Source organism: Colossoma macropomum, unplaced genomic scaffold (genome assembly GCF_904425465.1).
Source record: "Colossoma macropomum unplaced genomic scaffold, Colossoma_macropomum, whole genome shotgun sequence".
Classification (NCBI taxonomy): domain Eukaryota; kingdom Metazoa; phylum Chordata; class Actinopteri; order Characiformes; family Serrasalmidae; genus Colossoma; species Colossoma macropomum.
Genome location: NW_023494797.1, coordinates 10588734 through 10616512, shown reverse-complemented (window position 1 = coordinate 10616512; position 27779 = coordinate 10588734). Strand labels below are relative to the sequence as shown.

Below are 27779 nucleotides of genomic sequence, written 5' to 3'. Positions count from 1 at the left end.
ATATGTGTGTGTGTGTGTGTGTGTGTGTGTGCGTGTGTGTGTGTGTGCGTGTGTGTGTGTAAGATATGCCCAGCCAGACATTTGGAATTAAGTTACAAATGGTTACACGCTAATATATCCATCATAGAACTAACTATATATTATAACTAAGTATATGTTATAACTAAGTATAAGCTTTAGAAGGAGAGGCCTTACCTGAGGAAGGAGAAGAGGGGTGAGGGCTATCATCTTGGACACTTCCTGTCTGGGAGTGGCCTCCTCCGGCTCCACTCTCCTCTGTCACATTGGAAGAGCCTGGGGTGGTCGAACGACTGATAGACTGAGACTCAGGGTCGCTGGCAGAGCCACGCCTCTCATCAAGGCCATGCTGGAGGCCATCTTCTGGGCGGCGGTCCTTGTTGTGAACCCGAGAGTGGACCACCATCTGGTGGTAGGTTCTGAATACTCTGCCGCAGTCAGGGCACTCGCTGGGCTTCTCTTTCAGGCCAGCCAGGCTGTACTCAAGCCCTTGGCCAATGCCCAGACCACCATGGTGAGGCAGGAACTCACGGTGACCATCAAAGCCTCCTGCTTCTTCCTTCATGGGCATTATGCCTCCGCTGGTTCTTATACTATGGAGGGCATCAGAGTGTTGCTTCTGCTTGGAGCCATCATTGGAATCAAGGGAAGAGTGCTCATGCTTATCTTTCCCAAAGGGCACCATCCCAGCAGCACTGGCCATCTCTTCCTCTTGCCCGGGGGCTCCATGGTGCTGATCTTTCGGCATGAAAGAGCGCTCCATAGCCATGCTGCGTGCCATGATTTGCCAGGCCTGGTAACTATTGAGTGGGTCCATTTCTGCCACTTTAGCTGCAGCCTGCAAGCGCTCCATGCAACTAGACTTCAGTGGGGGCACGAGGTTCAGGCAACCCAACAGCGATCGCTTCTCATTCTCCCCCAGGCCATGGCTCATGCCGGCCATTGGGCCCAAGAGCTTTCCAAGCATTTCTTTCTCCTTCATAGCTATGCCAGCCTTGGCCAGCATCTGGTGTTGCTGTTCAGCCAGACCCTGCTTGTCAGGAGTGAGGAATCCACCTTGCAGACATGAGATGTACCGTGAGTACAGGTTGGCATGGGCTTCTTGTGCTAAGCTGCTCATGCTGTTAACAGAGGGTCCATCCTGGTCAGCTCCACCTCCAACTGGAGGCTTGCTCTTAATGGCTAGCTTGTTGAGATGTACTTTCATATGATTTTTCAGGAACCATGGCTCCTTGAAGCGACGTCCACAGATCTGGCAGCAGTGCTCGAACGAGTCCTTGTGCTTGCGCATGTGACCCTTCAGGAACCAAGCCTGGCTGAAGATCTGGCCACAGACATCACAGCGGAACTCATTGGCAGGCCTCTCTCCACTGCCGGCTCCTGTACCCTGCCCTTGGGCCGACTCAGCAGTAATATGGGCCTTCTCCACATGGCTGATAAGGTCCTCTTCCTGGGAAGCAGCAAAGTCACACAGAGTGCACTTGTAGGGCTTATGAAGAATGCGAATATGGCGATCCAACTCCTCACGCTTCTTGAACTTGCCTTTGCAGAAAGTGCACCGGAAACCTGTTGCTGGGTTCAGAGCCTGTTCATCTTGCTGGTTGGTGCTGGTTGGCTTGGGTGAGGCAGAGGGTTGTGCGAGTCCTTCAGGTGTGCCTCCTACACTTGTAGGAGTGAGGAGGCCACATGCAGACCCAGGCTGCTGCTGGTTATGGCTCTGCAAGGCCAGGTGAGGTGGAAGTGATTGTGAAGGCTGCAACAAGCTGCTCCTCATTTGCTTGTCACGCAGGATGGCACGCTCTTCGAGCTCATGTAGAAGCCTGTTTTCCTCACGTACACGACCACGACCTTTGCCCAGACTGCCCAACTTGTGGGTGCGGAGGTGGATCTTCAGGTTGCCTTTCTGGGCTGCCCGGTGGTCACAGTAGGGGCATTTGAAGGGCTTTTCACCAGTGTGGGTGCGCATATGCAGAGAGAGGATACTGTTGAAGCGGAAACGCTTGCCGCAAAGTGGACACGGGTACTTGCGGTTCTTGCGAGCATCATCTTCTATGTCATTCATTTGGGACATGATTCCCAAGTTCTGTCCATTGAGGAACTGCTGCAGGTCAACACGCCCGTTGAGACCACCCAGGGCACCTGCATCCATGTTACGGTTGAGCTGATTGGCTAGCAGAGCCATTTGACTGCTGATTGGCTGGCTTGCCAGGGTGGCATGCGTTTTCTCATCCAGTGGGGTGGCGGCCTTTTCCTCTGGGATTTGTTGGCGGCTCTGTAGGTCAGGGAAGGCGTGGCCAAGCTGAGCAGTCAGCTGATGCAGCTTCTGACTGATTGGGTAGCGGCCATTAAGCACTGCACTGCTGATATGGGTGTCGGCGTCTGGGACCGCTGAGGACACGCCAAGGCACAAACTAGAGTCTTCCATCCTGCAACAGTAAACAGGAAAGAAAGAGATGACATTAAGTCAGTACCCGCCTTCGGATAGTTTAAAGGCACTACCATTGTTTGCAACCAACAGGAAACGTTAAATAATAGGCACGAAACAAGGAATGTAAAATGATACAAGGAACATTAAGAACATAATATATATCAGTTAAGGATGAAAACATCCGCACTGCTTTGGTTACTCACGAGTCAGTGCTGTTTTTTTATAAACTATTCATTGTGTGTGAGCGTTTAGGTGTGAATACCCTTTCTACAGTAGTTTCTCAAGTTTCATGGGGAGAAAAAAGGCACTTCACTTAAAGAACATTTCAGCATCCTGGGTGTTGTGTGAAAGGTCATGTTTCCCAAGCAAACAGTGTCACAAAACTGGCTTTATTAAGGGTTTAGCACCAACACAGGCACATTTCCTTGATTACTAAAGGGAGTGTAAGTGTGAAAAGGCTTTATTCCTTTGCTAATATGCAATCTTATTGTGAATATTATATCAGCTTATGTGACAAAGGTTATTGCATGTTAAGAGAGCTAATTCCTCTCACACTTGAAAATTTCTTTGGTGTTTCATGCAGTCTGTGTGGGGAGAAATGGTTATTAACGATGACTGCGCTACAGTGACGAGTGTGAAGAAAAAAAAGTGAGTTTATCTCCCTCTGGTTTATGAAGTACTACATGTACTCTCACACTTGGGGGAAAAGCTGTAACTCTCAGAACTTTCTCTCAAACAGTAACACAATTTTGGAGGCAATAATTACCCAGTAAACACGGCAAGGCGCCGCATAATTAAGCTACTTGGGCCCATCCTATCAGAATTCCTCCAATTACACGCCTTAATGAAACAGAGCAGTGGCATTGTCATGAAGCCGTCGCAATACTACAATTATGATATTAACAATAGCACTTAAAACCAAGGGGTTACTCCAGTAAACACACACTCTTATCTCACTGCTGCGACACTTGTCTTGGCGTAATTTTTCATTAAGAGGCACATTACGTTTGATGCGAATCACTTTGCTCTCGCCTTCTCTTTTTTTTCTCCTCTCTCGCTCTCATATGGCTTCCGATGAGGAGAAAACAACAGTTGGCGTTATTGAAAGGGTTCCCAATGTATCAGAGGCTTCCCAGGCATTTAAAATGGCCACAGAGCAGCCCAGTGCACCGTCAGGATGAAATGAATACACAAGCAGAGTCTGTTGTTATCTGGCATGGTCGTGCTAATTTAGGATGCTGCGCACTGTCTTAAGGAGGGATAATGGTGTTGCCACATTCCCCTGTGACCGACAGGGTCAAGCTTCAGAAACAATAAAGTGAGTTTTGCTTTGGTCAACAAAATATCGTATAATGTCTCATTAAGCTGATTAGTATGCTGCCTAGTAACAGTGGCCATGCGCTATAACACATGATTATAATTATAAAAAATCCTTTCAGGGCTAGTCGCTAAGTATTAGCATGAGGTAGGTTCGTTTTCAAAAGGCAAACGCAGGAACAACTGGCCGTCGGATTTTGTCCGGCATGCAGGAAGTGAGGAATGTTCCTCTCCACTTTTATTTAGAAACCAAATGCGCTCCCTCAATGCCCTTTTCCTTTCTCAAACACGCACACACACACACACACACACACGCACGCCTAAGGGAAACAAGTGCGCTAGGGCAGGGAACCCATACCTTCTGGTCATTAATAAACCTTTTAAATGGAGCCGATTGACCCAGTTTACCCCACAGGAGAGCAGCTACCTAATGATTCAGCATCTGCAGGCTACAGGCTGCTGACGCACTCTATCCCAGTCTCCTCTACAGGAGCAAGACGCTTCAGGGTGGCACCTTTTGTCTCATATAGTGGTGCACCATGTAATTACACTGCAGATTAAGTGTTGCATTTTGTTACATTGCAAACAAAGTGAATGGCTTGTCCCCACCATTTTCTCACTGTTCTCTGACTTACAAACCTCGATTCCAAAAAAGTCTGGGCCGTATAAGAAGATAGAAGTAGCGATTAGTGCTTCTTGTTTCACCTGTATTGCTCATTGAGGAACATTGGGCCTCATTCACCAACTGTTCTTAAGAAGAAATTTCTTCTTAAAACCCACTTACGCAGTTTTTACGAAGATTCTGACATTCACCAATGTTTTCTTATTTGGGTTTTTTCTTAGGTGAGAACAGAATATTCACACAAAGGTGTGAACAATTCAGCGGTTTAAAAACATGTCATGAATCTGATGCAGACTTTTTCTCAGGATCTTTCTCAAAAATAAATTGAAGAAAAACACTTTCTTAAAAGAGGATACTGGTGAATAAGGCCTATTGTTCTTAAACTGTTGCATTATTTTGGCACCAAGAAGTGACAAATGGCAAGTCCCAACCCATCCTTGCTCATAAAAGACTAGACATTTTTTTCTTTTATACATAAGCATGATTGCCTCACTTGTTTAAGATTTTTTTTGAACATTTCCCTTGTCTTTCCTAGTCCTAGCCTTGAACGTTCCTAGCCATAAATTACCCCGTACCAACTTTTTTGGAACATGTTCCAGGCATCAATTTCAAAACGAGCGTACATCTACAAAGACAAATAAAGTTGATATAGTAAAATCTTGTATATTTCATCTTTGTGCTGTGTCCATTTAAATACATGACAAAGTAGTAGTAAAATCACAGCTTAATGTTTTTATTCACATTTCACATACTGTCATTTCTCACCTTATTTGTAATTGAGGTCATCCACATTTATACACAAACACAAACACACCATTACAAAGTCAGACACATGCCGTGAGTGTTGCGTTAGGCAGTGGGTGTGGAGCACATATTTGCTGACACACTGACTTTAAGGGCTCTAATAAGGGCTGCCTGTTTGTTAGCTATTTGCTCTTCCTACGCTGTGTTGCTTGTGGACTCTTATCGCTCCAACATGAATAAAACACTGTGGTCACTTCCAGTTTCTGCTGGACACATTGTGTTGTGGGCCGCTACTGAATGTCATTTTGCTTTGTCCCCAGCTACATCGCTGAAGAATTTAAAGAAAAAAAAAGAAAAGAAAAAGAACATGGTCTGGACGGAACAATGCTCTGTAGGTGTATTATGCATTTAATGACTGGTTATGTCCTCAACACTCACGCATACTGCAATTCTTCATTGCTAAGCAATTCTGTATGAATTCAGGCATTCAGCAAAACATAGCTCAAAGACAAACATAAATCAGATGCACAAATTTAAGGACACTCAGCTGGTCAACTAAATTGAAATCACACTAAAATGGAGCAAACGTTCAACCACAGCCAATAGCGCTAGCCTGAAATTTAGCTTCAGACCTTTGCCTTATGACTTTGAACTTTCTTCATCAAGGGAGCTGTTAAAATTGCTTTTACGTGCCAACTCGGGTTCGTTGCGGCCCCTGCAGATATCAGACGAAGGCCCTTTTGAAAGTGGCTGGCATGCACGCTGCCTTCTGCAATAGAAATCTATGATTTAAGCAAGGCCTGATGAGCTGTTGCTCATTTGGAGAGATAGCAGCTTGCCCTTTTCTTCAATTTGATTTCCTGCTTTATCTTTACCATATAACAAAGGCAGATAGACAAAGGAACAATGTGAAATGAACTGACGAATCCAGTTTGTTTTTGAACGTCCCCTCGCTGACGAGTGTATGCAAATGAAGGGCATTAATATGCTTTCCTTGCTCTCAAGTCATTCCATTTTTTTCTGATTAAAAAAAGGACATTTCATATGGTTAAAGATGTGACACACTTGTGGAAGCATTCAAACTATCACCCTTGCACACACACACATGTGCACGTGCACCCCCTACCCCCACTTACACACATGCACACAAAAAATGCAGCCTTTTAAAAGGCCATCAAAAAAATGATACTGGGAATACTCTGTGAGAGGCATCACTATGGTACAATTATCTGCAAAATGCATATTTTTCCACAGTATAATCAGCAAAAGCCCTATGCCAAAGAGCCTTATCTCTAAAGAAACAAAGTAATTAAAATCTAAATATTTCTGCTCTTAAATTCTGCCATACTGTCATGGTTAACACATATCTGATAATGAACCCAAAACTGAATTTTCGTAGTACACAAAGCTCGCTCAGGGATGAAATGTCAAAAAAAATCCTTAAACTCACATCCTTAAATCTATCTTTTCTTTCACCTAATCACACTTAATTCATTCCATCACAACCACAGCAGTAAAATTAAGACTTTCATTCCAAAATGCTGCGTATTCATTTGTAACAGTTTTAAATATATATAGACATCTCCAACAAATAACATCTGAACTTTAACGCATTTTGTCAAAAACACATTCGGATTTTGGTAATAAAGTTGGTATTATTCATAACAAAGCACTAATATTTCCAAAGAACACTCCCAACAACATATATATCATGAAAATTCATTAACGCGTAACCGGACTTCGAACAAAACCCTTCACATGTAAAGCATCAGCTCAGCAGTTTTGCTGTCTATATAGCACATGTAGTGGTTTCTTCCCTCACAAGTTCACAGACTATTGCTTAGATCCATCAATGTAGCACTGTTTCTTAAAAATGAGGCTAGAAATACAACTTCTCTTAGAATTGATGAGAAAATCATGGCTTGCTTATTTGCTTATTTAAACAAAAAAGCCACAAGGCCGGTAGTCTTAGGCCGGTAAAGCACATCAAACTCGTCTGTATCTATAGGGTGCCATGCAGGTTCTTATTTTCTTGTTTACTGTACCAGTTCACCTATTTGGATGAGTGCCATTGAGTGGTAGCCCGCGGCATGTAGACCCGACAGCAGACACACGGAAGCCGTTCCTTGCTCTAGACCCCCTGGACCGTCTCTCTCTGAAGCCTGGGACACCTGCTTAGCCTGTGTGCGAGACTGTGACAAAGACGTCCTGACACTACTTGCCACACATAGTCTAAGAGCAGCCACATGCTCTAATTAATGCTAGCTGTGTCACAGAGCCTCAAGAAAGCCACCGAGACTTCCTCTGCTGGTGCGTTCTCACACGGGAGCCATGTGGCATGCATCTCTACAGTCTGTGGTTAATACACAAGCCTTTCAAGCAACCCGGCAAAACAACCGGATTCATGTCTTTCTTATCTTTGCTTAACTTTCTATCTTGCACTGCAAATTGCTCTGCACCCTTCACCTTCATTAGAAAGTAAAACTGACACCTTGTATAGATGACTGTATATACAGTTAGGCCTGTATTCTGTTGCATGGATACTATTTCAGAGCCAGTAACTGCTAGCAGATGTGTATAATGTGCCTTGACCACTTATATAATAACATTGTCCTTTGAGGATTATGCATGGCAGATGTCATTTGTTTGCATTTAAGGCCTTCCAAGGGCAACATCAGATAGCTCTATGGCACTCGAAACAAAGGCCTCATAAGACTTTCTCCTTTACAGACATGCTGACTGTGCTTAGCAAAGGTGTCGTGAAGATATCTAATCTGATTGTGGTTTCAGATACAGTCTGCAGTATGCATTTACAAAAAGACGGAGGAATTTACGTTGCATTGTCTAACAAAATTAACTCACTGACTTATTAAACAAAGTTCTATGGAGGAACAGTAACACTTTAGGCAGCGTTCCTAAGACTACATGACACCTACATAAAGACAAGAAGACAACTGACCCAGACCTATATACATATTCATAAACGCTTATTCCAATTGGTGCCATTTGCCAGCTTTGATGTCAAACTGACATGACATCTCAGGTGGCGTTCATTTTTTTTCACACATGAAGTTGTGTCATGACACTTTCTGTGCTTAGATGACACACACTTAGTAGCTTGGTGTAAGTCACAGTGACATAATGCTGATAATGTGACATAGCTTGCCAAGTCAGGCAACAAAGCTTTTTCGGTGGTTCCGTTACATAATTTACAAGATAACATACACATAGTTACAATATGAATTTTTATAATATTCTATGTCATTTCACCCAAAAAAGTGTCATGACACAATCCAATATCAGAAAAAATCAATGTCACCTGACAGACGTCATATCAACTTGACATCAAAGTTGACAAAAGCAGCCTTTATGACAACTTTTTGAATACGTCTTTATAATGTTTATGTAGGTCTATGTCAGTTGTTTTGTTGAGCTTATGTAGATGTCATGTACCCTTATGAACAATGCCCAACAGTACAGTGTTACCAAATAAACTAGCTAGCATTTGCATACATGTCACTGTGAACATGTTTAACTCCATGTAGATGAAGCAATCTAGAAATGTAACATCATGATCAACTTCAGATGTGTTTCTGCACTCATGTCCCTGAACTGAACTCCTGGAAGATCTCACAGAGAAGAGCGTGTAACTGCAGCTCTATAAAACAAGCACTGCCACAATCTAGCCTTGAAAAGGATCTGTAAAAAGTAAAAAGCATGGCCTACCTCTTAAAAGACATAAAATATATCTCCTTTCTAAAGGTCTGACATGAAAGGGCCCATATTCTCCATTTTTCATGCACTTTATTTTTTCCATAGGTCAACGTCTGATGTTTATGTGAGTTTATGTACCAGAAAACAGTTTTAATTCATTTTCATATGACCTTTTCCCGACCTCTCTTTATCCTTTACATTTAAACAGACTGGTTATCTTACTGTGTCTTTAAGACTATACATGTAAATGATCTCTGTCCTGATTAGCTATCCTCTATTGTGCCGCAACTGAAAAGCAGTACACGCTGAAACACTCCTTATAACTTCAGCATGAGTGGGTGGAGCTAAACTGCTGTAGGCCGAATAGGCAGATGTGTAATTGTGTTCTCTCACACAAATAACTAATTCAAAACAGCTGTTAAAAATATTGAAAAACGGGCTGCTAATTGTTATTATATGGACCGTACGGACTGGAAGGTGTATCATATGTCTTCATACTTTCAGGAAAATTTGGTTTTCTGTGGATATTGCCCTTTAAATGACATGAGCATGTTCTAATGTGGAATGTATTGTCACCTTATTTTAGTCTGATTTTTGTATATATTTACATCATGTTTACATTATATTTGCAACATGTGCAAATAACTGACTACCCTAAACAAAATGAAAAGGAAGAAATTATTGCCAATGAGCTGCTTTGTTATTGTAGGTTTCTATAGATCAAAATGCATTGACTAATTACTTATGCAGTGCCTCATTAATTAATTACAAAGGAGGTCATCGTTATTAATAAATCAATCATTATTTACTCAGAGTGCAAAAAGTCAGTCCTAGTTCCACCCGATCATTAATGGCTTTGATATTAAAGCAAAAAAAGGGCTGAAGTGTATGGAAATAGTTGCCATATGTTGCATATTTAATGTGTTGATATGGTCATGCATGCTATGTATTTATGGACAGAAATGCACAATAGCTAAATCACAAGCAGACCGTGGCTCAAATCCCACTGTGTGCATATCAGTGACTCAGACTCAGATCTGGCCCGCGCTCTCTGTCTCTCTCTGTCTCTCTGCCTCTTTCTCTCTCTCTCTCTCACTCAGTCCCTGTTTAGTCTATTGCAGGTGGTCTTCAGAATACTTCTAATTAATCCAATAAAACGTGCCTTGTTTTTCTTCCTCTCGATGCTCTTTGACTGAACTGGATTATTAGTGGCTGTAATGAGGCATTAAGGGAAGGTTCCCAGCACAAGAACTAAACCGAGTCAAACGCGAGGCTGAAAGAACAAAGCCATTTTCGGCGTGCCTCTTTCTACAAAATGGAGGTGGCTGTTCTTATTTGCGGTTAAAACAAGAAGACAGTGCACGACCTAATTATAGGAGCATGTTTGAAGACTTCACATGCACTACGTTAACGGTCGCAAATATATTTAGGTTGAGTAACCTTGCTCTTGATTAACCACCCCCCATCAGTCATCTCTCTCTCTCGCTCTTTCTTTCTCTCTCACTGTGTCTTCTCTGTCTTGTACAATATGTCATTGAAGAGGTCTTAAGAGAACTTTTCAACAGGTAGTTCAGCTTTCAGCTCATCTCTACAGATCAGTATGAGCCCGCAAAAAAGGAAGAAGAGAAAGAAAAGAGAGAGCGAGAGGGAGAAAAAAAAAATGCTGCTCTTTTCATCCTGTGTGTCAGACAGGCTTGTTGGGATGCCAGTGGAGGGAAGATCAATGGGAGACCACAGAATTCCCACAGTTCATTGTCCTGCTCCGCTGCATCATCATCATCATCATCATCTTCGGGGCCAGCCAAAAGCTCAAAGCCTCCTTTTATGCTAGCTATTCACGGTGTTATCTTGAAGTACAGCAGATGTACTGTGTTTGTGTGTGTGTGTGCGTGTGTGTGTGTTGTGTGTTATACAATGGTACTCACAGCAGTGTGTGGGGACTCCTGCCTGTAGATTTTACGCTGTATGTAGGGAGGAAGATTAATAACTCTGGGCGTTTGTTAAGCAGACAGCATGCTGGAGAGGAGTGTTAGCGGGGGTCTCGAAATGAAGACGTGTGGGGCGCTTCGAAAAAAAAGGTGTTTATCGCACATGCAAACATGTAATGAATACACATGTTTACTGTTTTCTCTGATTAACAGCAAAGATTTACTGAGCTTGATTAAGAGTTTAAGGGTTCTAGTTTATTGATTCTCTTTCTAGAGTTAATTTATTATTAATTAAAACATAATAACATTATTATTACATTATATTACACACTGGATTACACCATGGATTACATTTAATGAACATTCTGCCAGCTTTGATAAAAGTACTGGGACACCCCTCCTAATTACTGAGTTCAGGTGTTTCAGCCACACCCATTGCTAACAGAAGGATAAAAAACATGCCGCCACTGGACTCTGAAGCAGTAGAAACACATTCTGTGGAGTGATGATTCACGCTTCTCTATCTTGCAGACTGATGGCCAAGTCTGGGTTTGGCAAATGCCAGGAGAACATTACCTACCTGACTGCACTGTGCCAACTGTGAAGTTTGGTGGAGGAGGGATAATGCTACGGGGTTGTATTTCAGGGGTTGGCCTAGAAATCCTAATGCTTCTGCATACCAAGACACTTTGGACAATTATATGCTTCCAACGTTGTGGGAACAGTTTGGGGAAGGCCCTGTTCTGTTCCGGCATGACTGAGCCCCATTGCACAAAGCAAGATCTACGAAGGCATGTTATAGTTACAAGTGGGGACAAACTCCATGTTAATGCCTATGGATTTAGAATGGGATGACATGAAAGCTCCTGTGGGTGTAATGTGTAGGTGTCCAAATAGTTTTGTCCATATAGTGTAAGTACAAAATGGTTTTCTTTCCACAAAACAACACTTTACACAAAACAATAACTTTTCACCAAATTCAAATAGTCTGTTCTTTTACTTGCAAACACAAAGTGGTGTCAACTTAGCCCTTAGAATACACACTCCTCTGTGTCTTTCAATAAGCTACAAGTGAGAAATAAATAATATCAAATTACACCAAGCCTTATTATTATTATTATTATTATTATTATTATTATCATTATTATTATTATTATTGCCAAAGCTGCAAAGACACGTTTATGGGCCTACATTTCAATTCCTCAGTCTTATAGCTACATAATACATGTAAGTTTCTTAGTTGTTACTGAATATATTAGAACTAAACAGACAGGCAAAAAAACACAATGGTAACAAAGATGCACGCATCAACCAGAAAGAGAAAGACAAGCCATTATTTTGTCCAGTTCCATCCAAGCATGGACCATGTGGTCAGCAGTGCTCCTCTTTTCTCGGGTCTGTGTGTCAGAACACGGAGCAGTGTCCTAGTAGCAGAGCAGATCAGGTCATGGTCAAATCCCACATCACGCATGGCTAGTCCACAGCACAGAACAAGCCTGGGAACAATGAGCTCAGTGTGGCCTCTCAGTCCAGGCCTTACATCATCCCTGCTCCAAGCCTGGTACAGGGACAACCCGCACACAGGACGGAGAAAATAGTGCATCGTGAAAGCAGTTAAAGAAAGAGGAGCCCATGTTTACAGCACAAACCTGCCTGCATGTTTCAGATGGACACAAAGAAAATGCAAATGTTAATCACTCTTCTCTTCTTGGCTTTGAATAGCGTGTGATATAAAGTTTTTGTTTTTTGTTTTTTTAATCTAAACCACCCATTTGGACCGTCTGTTCTCACACAGGTAGCTGCAAACAAAGCGTACCTTTTCCTCAAAACTTCAAATGTCAGTATAACCCCTGAATAAGTGAATATCAGAAATAATTGCTGTTTTCTTTTCGCTCACGCTGGTTCTGTTCGTATGAGTTTTGCATAATGACTTCAACAAGGGGTGTTGTTTTGACAGGTGGTGAAATCAAGTCGGGAGGAGAGGGAGACAAGGTTCAATTTAGTTTGTGAATCTTTTAATTGTTGCATGGCTAATTAAAATAAAAGCGCGAGAGAGAGACAGAAAAAAAAACACCTTAACACGCTACACTATTTACTGTTGCTTGTGTGCATACATTGGGCTCTAAATTGTGTCTTCAGGCAGCTAGAGGTATGCACAAGCGATGGAGAAAAAAGCAGGGAGGGAGAGAAAAAAAATCTGGTGCTACTTCAACGTACTTACTCGCGCTTCACAACTGGAGTCTGTAGTTTGGAGTTTTCACAAAACAAATGTATGGCTAATTAGAGATACTCATTACGGAAGGCAAGTCAAGTAATTATTTTACATCATGCCGCCGTTAATTGAATGATTCTTCAATGTCTTTTGAAAATATCTTCTTTTTTTTTGTCTCACTCTTTCTTTTCCCTCTCGCAGAAAGACGATAAGACCATAAACAGGTAGAGGAGCCATATGCTCTTGAATGAAAAAGCGCTTCTGTCGTGGCAAATGGGCTTTTTAAATATTGAACTGCTGCATGTCTTTTTAATACGGGTGATGTTAAATCTCCTTTATGCCGTCACTTTGATAAACTCCCCGGCTAATCTGAGAGAAAGTTTTACTTCTGAGAGGAGCTCTCTGTCAAGGCAGTTATGCAACTGTGCTGGGTATGTCCATAAAGCGTGTTTTTTAAAAGGCAGCCCTTGCACATCCTGTTTAAGAAAAGCCACTAATCTTATCAAAGCCATCAGGAAGTCAGACTTGAGTGGAAATGCTCGCAATTCTTTGCATACGTTACAATATTTTTTTCTTTTTTTTTTTACTGCTATTGTTTGCAGCTGTGAGTGGCACTGAGGGAAAATCATAAGGCTGTCTTTCTCTTCTCCAGGAGGTTCAAAGTCAGTCGTAACATTCGAATCTGTCAGTCAGAGCTAAACAGTCGAAAAGAGTGTAAAAGAAAGAAGCGTTCTCTTATTAAGAGCAAAGTGCGTTTTACTGTAGGCTAACGGCGGGGGGGTGGGGGGGTGAGGGGGTGGTGGGTGAAATGGGCAGACTCTGGAGAGAGGGTGGAGGACCTGAGGGAGAGCAGGGTCCATGTTTATTTATCAGCATTTGTCGGAAATGGTGTGGCCTGTGCTCTCTCTACACTAGGATCAGAGAGAGAGAGAGAGAGAGAGAGAGAGAGAGAGAGAGAGAGAGAGGGAGAAAGAAAGAGAGAAAGAAAGAAAGAAAGAGAGAAAGAGGGAGAGGAAAAGATGAAGAGCGCAAGAGAGAGACATAGAGAGCGCAACAGAGAAAGCAAGAGAGCGAGAGAGCAACAGAGATAGCAACAGAGAAAGAGAAAGTGCATTAAAGAGTGACAACAACTTAGAGACAGAGCAAGAGAGAGAAAGCAAACATATAGAGAGAATGTGATAGAGAGAGAAAGTGAGAGAGAGAAAGTGAAGAGAAAAACTAAAGGTAGAGAGACAGAGAGAGCAAGAGAGAGCACAAACAAGAGAGAGACAGAGAAAGAGAAAGAAAAAAGAAAGAAAGAGAGCAAGAAAGGTGAATGCACAAAGGAAGAAATTACAGAAAAAAAGGAGAAAAAGAAAAAAAAATGGAAGAGAGATAGTGAGAGATAGAAACAAGAAAGAGAGAGCAAAGAGAACGAGATATAGACAGATCAAGAAACAGAGAAAGAGACAGTGAGAGAAAGAGAAAGACAAAGACAGCAAGAGAGAGAGAGAGAGCAACCGAAAGAGAGCAACAGTGAAAGAAAAAGCATAAGAGAGATAGAGTGACAAGTGAGAGATAGAGCGAGAGAGAAAGCAAAGACATAGAGAACGCAATAGAGAAAGCAAGAAATAAAGTGAAGACAACAACTTAAGGTGGAGAGAGAGAGAGAGCAAGAGAGAGAGTACAAACAAAGAGATACAGAGAGAGAGCAAGAAGGTGAGTGAAAGAAAGAGAAAAAAGTGAGATTTAAAAAGAGTGAGAAAGCTAGTAAAAGAGAGCAGAAGAGAGAGTGAGGGACAGTGAGAGAGACAGAGAGAGAGAGACAGTGAGGGAGAGAGAGAGAGAGAGAGAGAGAGAGAGAGAGAGATTCCAGCATTACACAGGCCAGACAGACTCTTTGCACTGATGCCAGCACTACGCTGACACACGGCTAATGATTATAGGTCTAAACGAAACTGGTCAAACCTCAAAGACTCCTTAAAAACAGAGCCTTTCTCTGAAACCCACTACAAACAGCTACAGCCGCTAGCATTCCCTCTGCTTAATGCCTGATGAAAGAAAGCAAGCAGGTGCTTCACAGAGAAGTTTACGGCCTGATTTGATATCAGTCTTTACTGATATCATGCAAATCAAATCAGCGTGTGAGGGACATATCTGGGCTAAGAGACATAGATCCTGGCTTTCACTCCACATTCGTAACATTCACCCGACCGTCAGCTATCCTGCAAAAATGAAATAAATGAAACCACCCAGTCAAACTGCGCTGGCCAGATGAAACAACCGGCTTGACCTGGAAATCCCATCCCGCCGCACAATGGCCCTTCCACCTGTGGCCTTTAGGCCGGCTACACTTGATCCACTGCAACTGAGAGACAAGGGGATAAATGGCCAAGTTTGGCCAGAAAGCTGGAATCCAGACATCTCTCCTCACTCAATCCTCTCTCGCTCTTTCTCTCTCTCCACATTTTTATCATTTCTCTCTGCCCTCTCTGACCTTGAACATGATAATGTGCTCATCCTCTCTTAGAGGCCTTTGCTGTGGATGCCAATGACAGAAATACAGGTCAACACAGCAAGAGAGAGAGAGAAAGAAAGAAAGAAAGAAAGAAAGAAAGAGAGGCAAGAGAGAAGAGAAAAAACAAAAGGGAGAAAAAAGAGAGAAAATATTAATGAAGAACAAAAAAGGAGAAAGCACAAAGAAAGAAAAAAGAGGAGAAAAAAAAGAATGCGACAAGAGAGAAAAAAAATAAAAGAACAAAGAGAAAAAGAAAGACAGAACGAAAAGAAAAAACGAAAGATGAAAATAGAAGGAAAGGTGAAAGCACAAAGAAAGAAATTACAGAAAAAGAAAGAAAATTAAGGCAAGTGAAAAAAAGAAAAAATGAAAGGGAAAAAAGAGAAAAGAAAGCAGGAGAAAGGATTAAAAACAAGAAAGGCAAAAGCACAGTAAGAAATTACAGAGAAAGAAAGAAAAAGAAATAAAAAGAAATTGCAAAAAAAGAAGAAAGAAAGAAAGAAAGAAAGAAAGAAATTGCAGGAAAAGAAGAACGGAAAGAAAGAAAGAAAGAAAGAAAGAAAGCAAGAAAGAAAGAAAGGTGAAAGCACAAAGAAAGAAATTACAGAAAATAAAGAGAAAATTAAGGCAAGGGAAAAAAGAAAAAATGAAAGGGAAAAAAGAGAAAAGAAAGCAGGAGAAAGAAATAAAAACAAGAAAGGCAAAAGCACAATGTAAGAAATTACAGAGAAAGAAAAAAGAAAGAAAGAAAGAAAGAAAGAAAGAAAGAAAGAAAGGTGAAAGCACAAAGAAAGAAACTACAGAAAAAAGAGAGAAGAAAAAGAAAGACTAAGCGTGTAAAGCTGTGGATGTTAATGAGAAAGGTGCCCTGTACGTCATCCTCTCTGAGCCTGTCAGTTTAGATGGAAGCAGTTTCAGACAGCAGCACGTGGCTCAGTGCGGCTAGCGTGTGCTAAGGGATAACGTATCCTCCTCTCATCTGTTTTCGCCGGGTTTCGGCTGGCATGTTAACATGTTGCATGTGTTACCATGGCGGCCACACGCCCGCTAGCGTGTTTGACAGTACTGATCTCCGCATGAGCTGTGCCGGAGAGGTCATGACCTTCTTGTTCTCTCCCTCTGTCTGAAGCTACACAGCAGCTGGGAGAGGAGATGGGAGGATTTTATAGCATGTTTATACAGCTCACATAGAGATTAATTACAGCAAAGTCGCTATAAATTCACTACTAGTCTGGACTGAGAAGTAGGAAAACCTGAGAAAAAATATTGTTAAACGTAATGACTACAAGAAGATTTCAAATAGAAAGTGTCCTGATTGTTCCACCGCGTCACTCCTGCCATATTGGATAAAGTGTACATGGCAGTCTTCAGTGAACAGTCAGTGTGACTATGTTCAGAAACTATCTGTGCAAACCTGCCTGCCTGAGTAGGTAGGGTGCTTCAGTAAGCTTTGAAAAGGGGTCTTCTTTGCTCCGGCTACAGGAAATGTCAGTAGAATGAGGTTGAGGATATTGTCATTACTGTATTGCCACTCCTACAGGACTAGATAATGTGGAAACAGTAGTTCTTCTGTAGTTTGTACTGTAAAGTCAAAACGCGCAAATGTCAATGCTTCACTAAGAGTAGCAGGTAAATGGAGGCGAGGAGTCAATATGATTCAGAAAGCTTTGAAAGGAAGTCTTCATCAGCTTTAGCCAATGATAAACACAGAGAAAACTCACCTTCACACATGTACATTAGTATGGACTGAGTATTGAAAAGGGAGAAAACTGGCTGCTTACTGTTAAATGTAATGACTATATGTCACGCTTCCCAGCTGTCAAACTGGCTCTCACTATCTTACGGACTTCAATTCCCAAGATGCATCAGCCAGTCACATGACCCAGCCATCCAATCATCAGTCAGTCAACAGATACCAGTCACCTGAATTATAATTGTTTTTACCTGTTTGCTCTTGTATATGTACCTGTCTGTTTGCCTCTCTCATTGTAAAGTACTGCCTCTGTTTACCAGTGTGTACTGAGCCTTTTGTCTGTAGTTTGTTCTCTTGTTATGATCCTGTTTTGTCTACTGTTGTTGATTCTCGGATTTACCCCTTTGGCCAAGGTTACGGGTTGGTTCGATGTTTGGTTTAGACCCTTGCCTGTTTGCTTGTTACTCTTTTTGTCTGTTTCTACATACCGTGTTTGGCTATTCTTGTTTTTGAACTGGTGTTAAAACTACTGTTTCATATCATTCTCCTTTCAAAAAAGCATGACAATGTAGTAGCTGGTGAAAAATATTTTCATGACTGTTTTTCAAGTCATCATAAATGGTCATTCTTATTTATAAAAAAAATCTAATAAATAAATATAATTGTAAATAAATGAATAAACAAGAAAATAAACAAGAAAATATCAATCAATCAGTGAATAGAAACGGCAGTCATTCACTGAAAACAGAGAATCTATGGGAGCTGAGAGGTCAGTATGATTAGAAACCTCCAGGAAACCTTCTGTCCACACACTAGTTTAGACTGAAAAGTAGAAATACTATAGGCCATTTACTTTTAAATGAAAGGCCTACTACTGGGGCTCAGTATATTGTCCTGACTGTTTTGCCAGGTCACTCCTTTCACACTATATAATGTATAAATGAGTCTTTCACTTGTTCTGACTGAAAAGGAGATTTTTTAAAGCAAAGATGGGAGGTCGTTTACTGTCAAATGTAATGACTACAAGAAAACTTCAGTGAAGTGGAGCTAAGTATAGGGTCATAACCGTTTTGCAAAGTCACTTTTACCACACCGGATAATGTGTAAACTGTAATCCTTCACTGGAAGCAGCTGTGGGGGTCAGTGTGACTGAAAGCCCCTAGAAAACCTCTCCTTTACACACACACTAGTTTTGACAAAAGAAAAGCAGAAAACTGGGGGCTGTTTACTGATTAACTTATATTTTAGTGGAATAAGACTAAATATCTCATCCTGACTTTTTTAATCAGGTCCTTCCTATCACATCGGATAATGAGTAAATGGCAGCCTTTCACTAGTTCCAGCTGCGAAGTAGAAAAATTTAAGGGCACACTGAAGGTCATTTTCTGTTAAAGGTAATAACTACAACATTTCAATGCATCTTGTCCTCAGAGCTTTGTCAGGTTACTCCTATCATACCGAATGATGTGTAAATGGGAGTCTTTCACTTGTTCTGACTAAGAAGGCTAAGAGTCTGAGAAGAACGGAGGTCGCTTACTGTTAAATGTAACGACTGTAAAAAAAAAAAAGAAAAATCAATAGAAAATGGCTAGGTATCTTTTCGTGACTGTTTTGCCAGGTCACTTCTACCACACTAGATAATGTGTCTATGGCAATTCTTCAACGAAAGCAGCAAATGTATAGAAGCTGCAGGGGTCAGTACGTCCGAAAAACCTCTAGAGAATGCTTCCTTTACACAGACACACTAGTTTGCACTAAAAAGTAGAAAAATGGAGTAAAAACTGGAGGCCGTTTGCTGTTATAAGAAAATTTCTATTGACAGGGCTCAGGATCTTGTCCTGACCATTTTGCCAGGTCACTCTTTTCACACTGGATAATATATAAATGGGAGTCTTTCATTCGTTCTGACTGAGAAGATGAAAAAGCTGAGAAGAACTGAGGTTGTTTACTGTTAATTGTAATGACTGCAAGAAAATTTTAGTCGAATGGGGCTTGGTATCTTGTCATAACTGTTTTGGTGGGTCAGACCTACCACGCTGCATAATGTGCACATGGCAATTCTTCACTGAAACCAGGCTGAAACCTCTAGAAAACCTCTCCTAGTTTGGACAGAAGAGTAAATAAACTTGAGGAAAAACTGGAGGCTGTTTACTGTTAAATGTAATGACTGCAAGAAATGAATGGAATGGGGCTAAGTATCTTCTCATGACTGTCAGGTCACTCCTACCACACTAGCTAATGTACAGCAGGTGTATTCCAGTTGAGGGGTCAGTGAGAATGCGTTCAGTTGCTGCTGGTGCAAATCTACTGGCCTGAGACACTTCAGTGAGATCTGAAAAGGGATCTTCAGCTCCAGGCTCTGATAGAAACGGGAAAACCTCTTCTTCACACACACACACACACACACACCCGCACGCACACTTTACCACCCCCAGGGGCCTGACACCGCCACCCTGCCGACATCATCCCCGTAGGTAGAGAGGCTTAATCTGTCTCACCCTCCGCCATTTCAGAAGACCCCGACTTGTTTGCACGCCCCCTCCTCCTGCTTCTTTCTCTCCATCTTTCCCTTCTCTCCTTCCCTCTCTCTCTGTCTCTCTCTCTCTCTCTACCCTCCCTACTTCTCTCTCCCTCCCTCCCTCTCCATATTTTCTCTCCTGCATCTGATTAAGTTAACAATGTGGCGTTATTTGCATGCTGATTTGGCGAGGTCCCTCTCGTCGCTGCTCACTCGCACAAACACAGGGATGGCAGTAATGTGATACGGCGCAGCAGCCAGCCAGCCAGCCAGCCAGCCGACGCAATCTCTCCCCCCCTTCAAACCCAGGTGCGCGCTATCCACTTCCCCCTTAATTCCCTCCCTGCTCATATTTTACTCCTCTTTTATTTTTATTTATTTATTTATTTATTTATTTATTTTTCATTCCCACCCCCCATCCTTCTGAGTCGTATAAGGGCTGTATTATAATCAAATCTGGTTGCAAAAAAACAGGGGGGTGGGGGGGAGAGAGACGCACTGTCTTTTTTTATTAATTATAGACTGCGGCTGATGCGAATGCATTCCGAAAGCATCTTCAAAATAGGTCGGCGTACAGTTTTCTATTCTTATCACATTTAAATGTCAACATGGTGCAAAGCTCTACAAATTAGTTCAGGCAGACTTCAACCCCCATTTAACATTTAGAGCTCCGTTCCGTAAGCCCCCAATGTGTGATTCAAATCAGTTTACACACACGCGCGCACAAAAAAAGAGAGAAGCGGTGCGTCTTTCAAACTTCTCATTTCAATACTGATATTATTGCCAACCTTTGCCAAGTAATACGCTGGCAGAGAGAGGAAAAAAGGAGGTATGATATAAAGCAACAGAAACAATGCATTAGCTTTCATGAATTATATATCCGCCGCCATTCCTGAGCGAGATCTAGGATTTTCTGCGTCTCTGCATACAACCCAGGAAAGAGATGAATAAATCAAAATGCCGGGGTCATTCTTTTTTACACGTATTGAGAGACGTATCCCGATAATAATGTCCACATAAAACTCACACAGTGGCTCATTTGAAATGCAAGCCATGCAAAATCCTTTCGGAATCTCATATGTCATAGGAAGCATGCCCAAAAGAGCTGCTGTATCAGGGGTTTTATTTGTTATTGAAGAAGTCCAAGAACTTTTGATAAAGGAGTCGATGGAGAACTTTTGAGAGCACTAAAAAGCTGGATCTGACTTGATATATATACATATATACACACATACACATTATCTGAGCCACTTATCCTTCTGGGTCGCTGGGGGGTGCTGGAGCCTATCCCAGCGGTCATTGGGCAGAAGGCAAACACCCTGGACAGGTCGCCAGTCCATCACGGGTATATATACTTTACTGACAATCTACAATCATTGTAATAACCCTTTTCATATTAATATTTGAGTTCTGTTACTATACTAAAGTCTATGTAGCCATTAGCACCTTTACTCAGTAAACACTGTCAAAAATAAAGGTTCCTAAATGATTCTTGCCATGATTGTATGGTTCTAGGACCTTTACATTACATGGAGGTAAACTTTAGAAAGTTTCTTCACACTCACATGACTCATGTAAACTTATTAAAAGAGTCTTTAAGGAACCAAAAGTCGTTCTTCTATCGCATCACCTAGAGAGCGAAGCTCTACATATGTTACATTTCTCTACCTAACAGTCTCCACTGAGGTATTCTAGTGACTCAGCATTAGAGGGTAAGGGGGGCTCCGAGCCTAAAGGAAGGCTTTCACACCTCGAGCTGTTTAGAGGCGGTGAGCTAAACATGCAGGCTAAACGGCAGCTGACCCTGCAAGTCAGGTCCGGACAGCCCTGGAGGAGCGTGGGGTTTGGCGCGTGAGGATAGGATGTGCTTCTCATGCCTCATTAACCCGCACTCCCTATCTGAGTCCTCCAGTCACCGGCACTGGGGCGGAAATAGCCCCCGCTGCATCTCCCACCGCCTCGTAAATCCACCCTTCAACCTGAGACCAGTGGCTCACAGAGAGCTAACACGTTACATTCCCCTACAGCAAGGGGTTTCTGAGGCCTGGGCCTTTTCGCCAGGTTCGGTGAACGTGTCTTTGACTTCAAAAGGAAGAACCGCATGCCTTTGAAACATCAGCTCACACTGAAAGCCCTTCATCCTCGCCAGTTAGCCTCCTCTCGGACACTGACACTGAACACCTTCAAAATCGAACAAAGCTCCGGTTATTTTAAACGAGAAGCAGTTTTCTGAGCTAGTACCTCTTGCCCTTCTACCTCAAACTATTAAACTACTGCTGCTGTAATCTCACAGTTATATCTCCATATAACCAGAAATCCTGAGCAAAAAACCAAAGAGTACAGATGCAAATCACCAACCCCTCGGTGACTCATGTCAAGCCAGGGCCTTTTAAACGTGCTAATGGAGCCATTCTCTCCCCGTGTGCTCTGGGTGTGCCTAATACGGCCGTGGCCAAATGTCAAAAGAGTTATATATCCCTTTATGCACAGATGGGGCCGGAGGGGTTTAATTGACTATGGTGTAAAGTGAGTTGGAGACGGGCATAAGAGCAAGATGAAGATGAATACCATCCATTATCAGACAAACAGAGCCCGATGGCGCTCCTCAAATTGGCAGGGAGCTAAGATTCCCCAAAGTTAAAGCACATTTGTCCGCAGAGTAATTATCTGAGTGAACTTTCCGTGGCATTGTTTCAAAATTACGGAGGGTGGTGAGATATAATGTGTGCGTACAGAGGAGGGCTGGTAATGGAAATGTGTTCAGTAAGTGTGTCAAGTGTGCATTTACGGGGAGTGTGTGTGTGTGTGTGTGTGTGTGTGTGTGTGTGTGTGTGTGTGTGTGCGTGTATGCTCACATCTCTGTGGACAACTATATACTGTACACACCTGAAAACTTATAGCCAGTATGTAGATGCTGAAGATCATTCAGTAATTAGCAATACTCGTGAACCCTCCTAGATCCTCCATGGTGTGTACCATGAAAAGCCTCTTCTTACATTCTGTTTGATTATTTCTCACTTGTATCTCACTGAAACAAGCAAAGAGATTCTGTCAATAGTAGAAATTCTCAACTTTCAATCTATATCACATTTGTGTTAGCATGTAGAAAAGAAGCTATTTTACTATGTGGAAAATTAGAAAAGAATATATATAAGAATACCCTTCACATTTTTCATCATGGTTTCTGACATTGAAACAAAACTTGATTTCATCAAAACAGAATGCGAACCCAATAAAAATGACTGAATAGTATCTAAACTATGTAACTACATAAAAACAATCTATAAACTGCAATGAATAAGCAAAATGACATCCATATAATGTAAAGGTCCTACACCATAAAAATTAGTTTGTTTGTTTTTCTAATACTGTACGTGTTCTTTAGGCCTTTATAGGGCTATTCACACTGTGGTTTTTGGTTTTGATTAAAACAAACCCTGGTGTGATGGCTATGTTAGTGCGGTGCGTTAAAGAAGTGAGAACACTGCCATTCGAACCTTTACGCGCATCAAATGAGTAGACCAAGATCCCCTGTGGAGGTCCATCTCAGTCCACTTGGCGTGGTTTATTTGAAATATGACTACAGAATGGACTAAATGCAGAATTAACCGCTGTCTCTTCGCTACACGGCTTCTTTGGAATGTGCAACAGACGGATTTACGCTGCTGTTTTGACACCAAGATGCATGTATCATCTCTTCATGAGCTCTGAATCAGTAGTTATAGAACAGTGGCTGTGGCACATTCAAAGCATTATACAAGATGCTATATAAGCTATACACAAAACATCTCACACATCATGCATACTATATATCAATACACCAAGATTTGACATATTATAAAAGCAGTATGACACTCAAGGCCATATATTTTCAACAATCTGACCCTGCTCCATGTTGTTAGAAAACCATGGTAATGTGCAGATGGCTTTTTGCTCTAGAATGTCACAAGACATAGACACAACAAAACATACTTAAAACCCACAAGCTCTGTTTAGCCAGAGGACAGCATGGCTCAGAACGTTTCTTGGATATTTTGGATATTATCCCAGTTACTGCCGCACAATGTGCACCCATTCGGTTCTCCATATGACTTTTGTTTAGTTCAATGTACAGTGTGAACACTAAGTGAACCAGAACTAAAATGCAACAGTTTATCATTTTCTGCTTGGGCTGGGCCTCGCACTCTAAAATGTTGGACATCTCATTTACAACAATTTTTTAAAAGAACCATTCACTGAAAGGTTCTTTGGTGGTTCGTCCATGGCACCACTCCAATGAACCCTTTTTGGCACCTTTATTTTTAAGAGTGAAGCTATCTAAGAGTTAAAACCTTGCAACATTTTGAACCGCTCATATTCTCTGTACCAGGGTGATGATGCTGTAGGTTCTAGCTGCTCTTGGAGCTGTTCTCCCGGCCCGAACTCTAAGCACTCAGCTCCACGACTGCCTGGCGACTTCAAATATTCATCAAACGGAGGAGGAGAAGGGAGCGCCCTCTCTATCCTGCTGCAGTCATTTACCAATTATTTTGAGTACCTGCTGACAGGTACGTGCCACACTCGGCTACCTCCCCCCAAAGCCCTTCTCCAAAGCCGTTCCAGGAGAAGTGAGAAGAGCAGAGGGGGAGTGAAGGGCTGTATGCCCCAAAACTCTCTGCACTTTGATTTTTCCCAATAGTTTCCTGTGCCAAACCCAGAACCCATAGAATAAACACTGCCTGTCAATCCACGCAAACAGGAAAGAGGAAAAAGAATCACAGAATATGCAGCCAAAGTGACAAATGTGTCCAAAAAGAAAACGAGTGTAGAATAATGGCTCATTAAAGAACGGAGTACGATATACCAACAAAGGCCTTTACCAAGGTCTGTCACAAACAAAGCAACACACACGTGAAGTATCACAAAACTCCCGCCGCTTTTACAGTGCACGTCAAGTCTATGTTTCTGTGGTGACACGTTGGAAGGCGGATGGGTGGAAGACTGCTGTGCCTCTTTGCTGCTAAAGTAAATAAGCTGTCTCCTCTTTAACCAGGAACTCTGAAACAAGGCTAATTCAATCACAATGTGTGTCTGCACTGTGTGTATGAAGCTGGGCTATGCAATGGAAGACTGTAAAAGAGGGCACATGATAGAGCTCTCCTCTGATGAGGGAGTAAATGAACACCATTAGTATGTGTATGTGAGTGAATGTGTGTGTGAGTATACTGTATATATTAGTGTGTTCGCAAAGGGCCACTTCAAAACACTACTAACACTCTCTGTGCTCTTAACTGAGGGGTGTCCTTTCTCATGAGCGACAGAGCTTGAGAAAACAAGTGGGAAAGAAAGGGAGGGAGAGAGGAGAGAGAGAGAGAGAGAGAGAGAGAGAGAGAGAGAATGAGAGTCTGTACATAGAGTCTGTGTTATAGTCGAACACTGCACTGTTATAGTTATATAATAGTTATATTGAAGCACATTTTTAAATGTGTGCTTTATATATATATATATATATATATATATATATATATATATATATATATATATATATATATATATATAAAATCATTGCTGTTGGACAAAAATATCATATCTCCAAAATGATAACTTTTCAGGAGAAGGAGAAAACTTAAATTTCAATGGCAAAGATTTTTTTGCAAATAAAACATACATAAATGTTTTTTTGTTGCTACGTATATATATATATATATATATATATATATACATATATATATATATATATGTATATATAGTTTTGTTAATAATGTTTTGGTTTTTATATATATATATATATATATATATCATATATACATATACTATATATATATACTATATATATATATTTGCTTTTATATCAGAATAAAACCTGGTATCTCCAAAACGGTACAGGAGAAGGAAAAAACCTTCTTTACTTTTAATGTAAGTCAGTGGAACCAGACTATTTTCCAAGTCATTTTGGGCCATTTCTCTTGGTCTATTCATCATGAAATTTACACACAATGAAAGGACAACAGGCATTTTCAAAATATGTCCAAAACTGAAAAATGACAAAAATGAAGATCGGTCTAATATGCATATTCCTTGATCAGTTAATTTGGCATGTTGTAATACTACAGTCTACAGAAATGAGTTCATGCTATGTAAGTTCAGTTGTGCATTCAGCAGCAGAAAGAAAGCTGTGTTAAACTCTTGCACCAGTTCCTCTTTCCCAGGTGCTGGTGTACAGCTGTCTATGAGAGGGTGTGTAATTTGGCGGGGTTTATTCGGGGATGGGGCGAATGGGCCGCGCCTGGTTAGCCGTTTTGTGTCTCTCTGCTCTGGCAGAACCGCTGCATGATTCTAATCCCATCGGCCGCCAGTGACCCGTCCCGCTGCACCGCGATGCTATCGGCCTGCATGCGAGCCGCCTCTAATTGAAAAAAGTCCTGCACCATGTCTAAACCTCTCCTTGCAACTCCAGCGCGTGTTGTGTCTGCACGCTGAATCAGATCCCTAAGAGGCTTAGGGGTGTGTGTGTGCATGTCTGCCAGTGTGTATAGGAGTGTAGGCATGTACGTGTGTGTGTGTGTGGGTGTGCGTTACAGTTAAAAGAGAGAGGCGGAGTAGATTATGATTGGCCAGAGCCAGGAAAAAGGAAGGTATTAAGCACCTTTACTGGGTTTTAATTACATGAAGTCCACCTCTGTAGCAGCGGAACTATAAATACACCAGCATTCCCCTGTGGCAGTGAAGTTAGCAAGCCCTAAAGCAACTCATACCTCAGCGCAAAGGGAGAAACACACACACACACAAGCACGTGCATTTGCTCCTATCTCTCTCTCTCTCTCTCTCTCTCTCTCTCTCTCTTTCTCTCTCATAGAACCTGTACTATATCACCGAAAATTGGGCCATATGTCGTCCCTCTGTATTTTGGGATCTCAGTGTAATTTAACTGGAAAATACTACAGCTTGATTAATTTGTCCGAACCTGACTGGACGCTACTGCTCTAGTCAGGTTCAATCAAGTTTGGACATCATTTACCAAATATGTATCAGGTTTCAATTTCATGTTTGGATTCTCAGCCTCCTGCCTTTAACAAATTTGACCCTGCATTCTCTGCTTTAGTTGCTTTATTTTTTCTCCTTTGTTCTTTATTTTAGTGCACATGTGGAAATTAAGCTGCAAAACGTGCCTATTTTGAATTCATTCTTTATGCGATGTCACAAAAAACAACACATTGACATATATAAGCCTTTTCAGCCTACAGCATTTTAGCTCCGCCCATTCACACTGAAGTTATATGGAGTGTTTCAGCCTGGACTGCATTTTGAACGAGGCAAAATAACAGGCAAACAATTTGCCATACAGCACATTTCACCATTTAAGGCTGACACAAAAACACAGCGATTTCTGCTGGTCAATCTACTCTTCTAACATGATTTCTCAATGCGGTTGGAATTTAGATGATATGCAAAGAACATGATCTAACAAAGGTAAAAATAAAGAATATATATTTTTTTTAGCTTGTCTCACAAAACTAACTTTCAAACCAGGAAACACATAACTAGGTATGCAAGCCACACATCAGCCATGTTGTATTGTTACTCTGATTAAACAAAACAATAACTGATCCGAATAACTGCGCTCAGAAAACATTACAGGTGCATCCTTCTTTCACTACCTTAAAACAGTTTTTAAACTAGCATGCTGGAGTCACCCATGTATGTTCCTGAAAGAATTTAGCCACAAGGCCCACAAGGCCTAATTTGTTTGTTAAGTATTTTTATATGTTGACTGTTATACACAAGATTTTCTACGTAAAGAACTGGAGTTTTAAGATTAAACAGGTGAAGTCATCTCATTATTGCAGCGCCATCTAGCGTGACATCACCACAGTATGGGAAGTTTATTCAGACTAAAAACATTTGGGATAATGTTCAAAAGCACTGCTTGATAAATTGGTTAAAGTGGGATTAAACCAACTTGGACAGCTGATTATTTTCCTATGTCATTATTTTAAATTCATGTGGTAATTTAAGCAGTCTGATTCTGTCAGGCTTTATTTGGCACTTTGGTTCATGATGGTCCGGTTCTGGCCATTTTCTGACATAATTTTGGGCTCTGGTCAGTTT

The 27779-nt window shown here is 41.6% G+C and overlaps 1 protein-coding gene across 3 annotated transcripts in view; it reads right to left on the bottom strand.

Annotated features, from left to right (window-relative positions):
* Positions 1-27779, bottom strand: part of znf536 (zinc finger protein 536) — a 233030-nt gene that overhangs the window by 106452 nt on the left and 98799 nt on the right. For 2 of the 3 annotated variants that reach the window (XM_036584278.1, XM_036584279.1), the window contains exon 4: positions 196-2444. In XM_036584278.1, coding sequence (XP_036440171.1) covers positions 196-2443 — 2248 coding nt within the window. In that variant the 5' untranslated portion in view covers position 2444. Of the gene's footprint in view, positions 1-195; positions 2445-7182; positions 7346-27779 lie in introns of those variants that run through there. The other variant, XM_036584280.1, reaches the window with a different exon arrangement.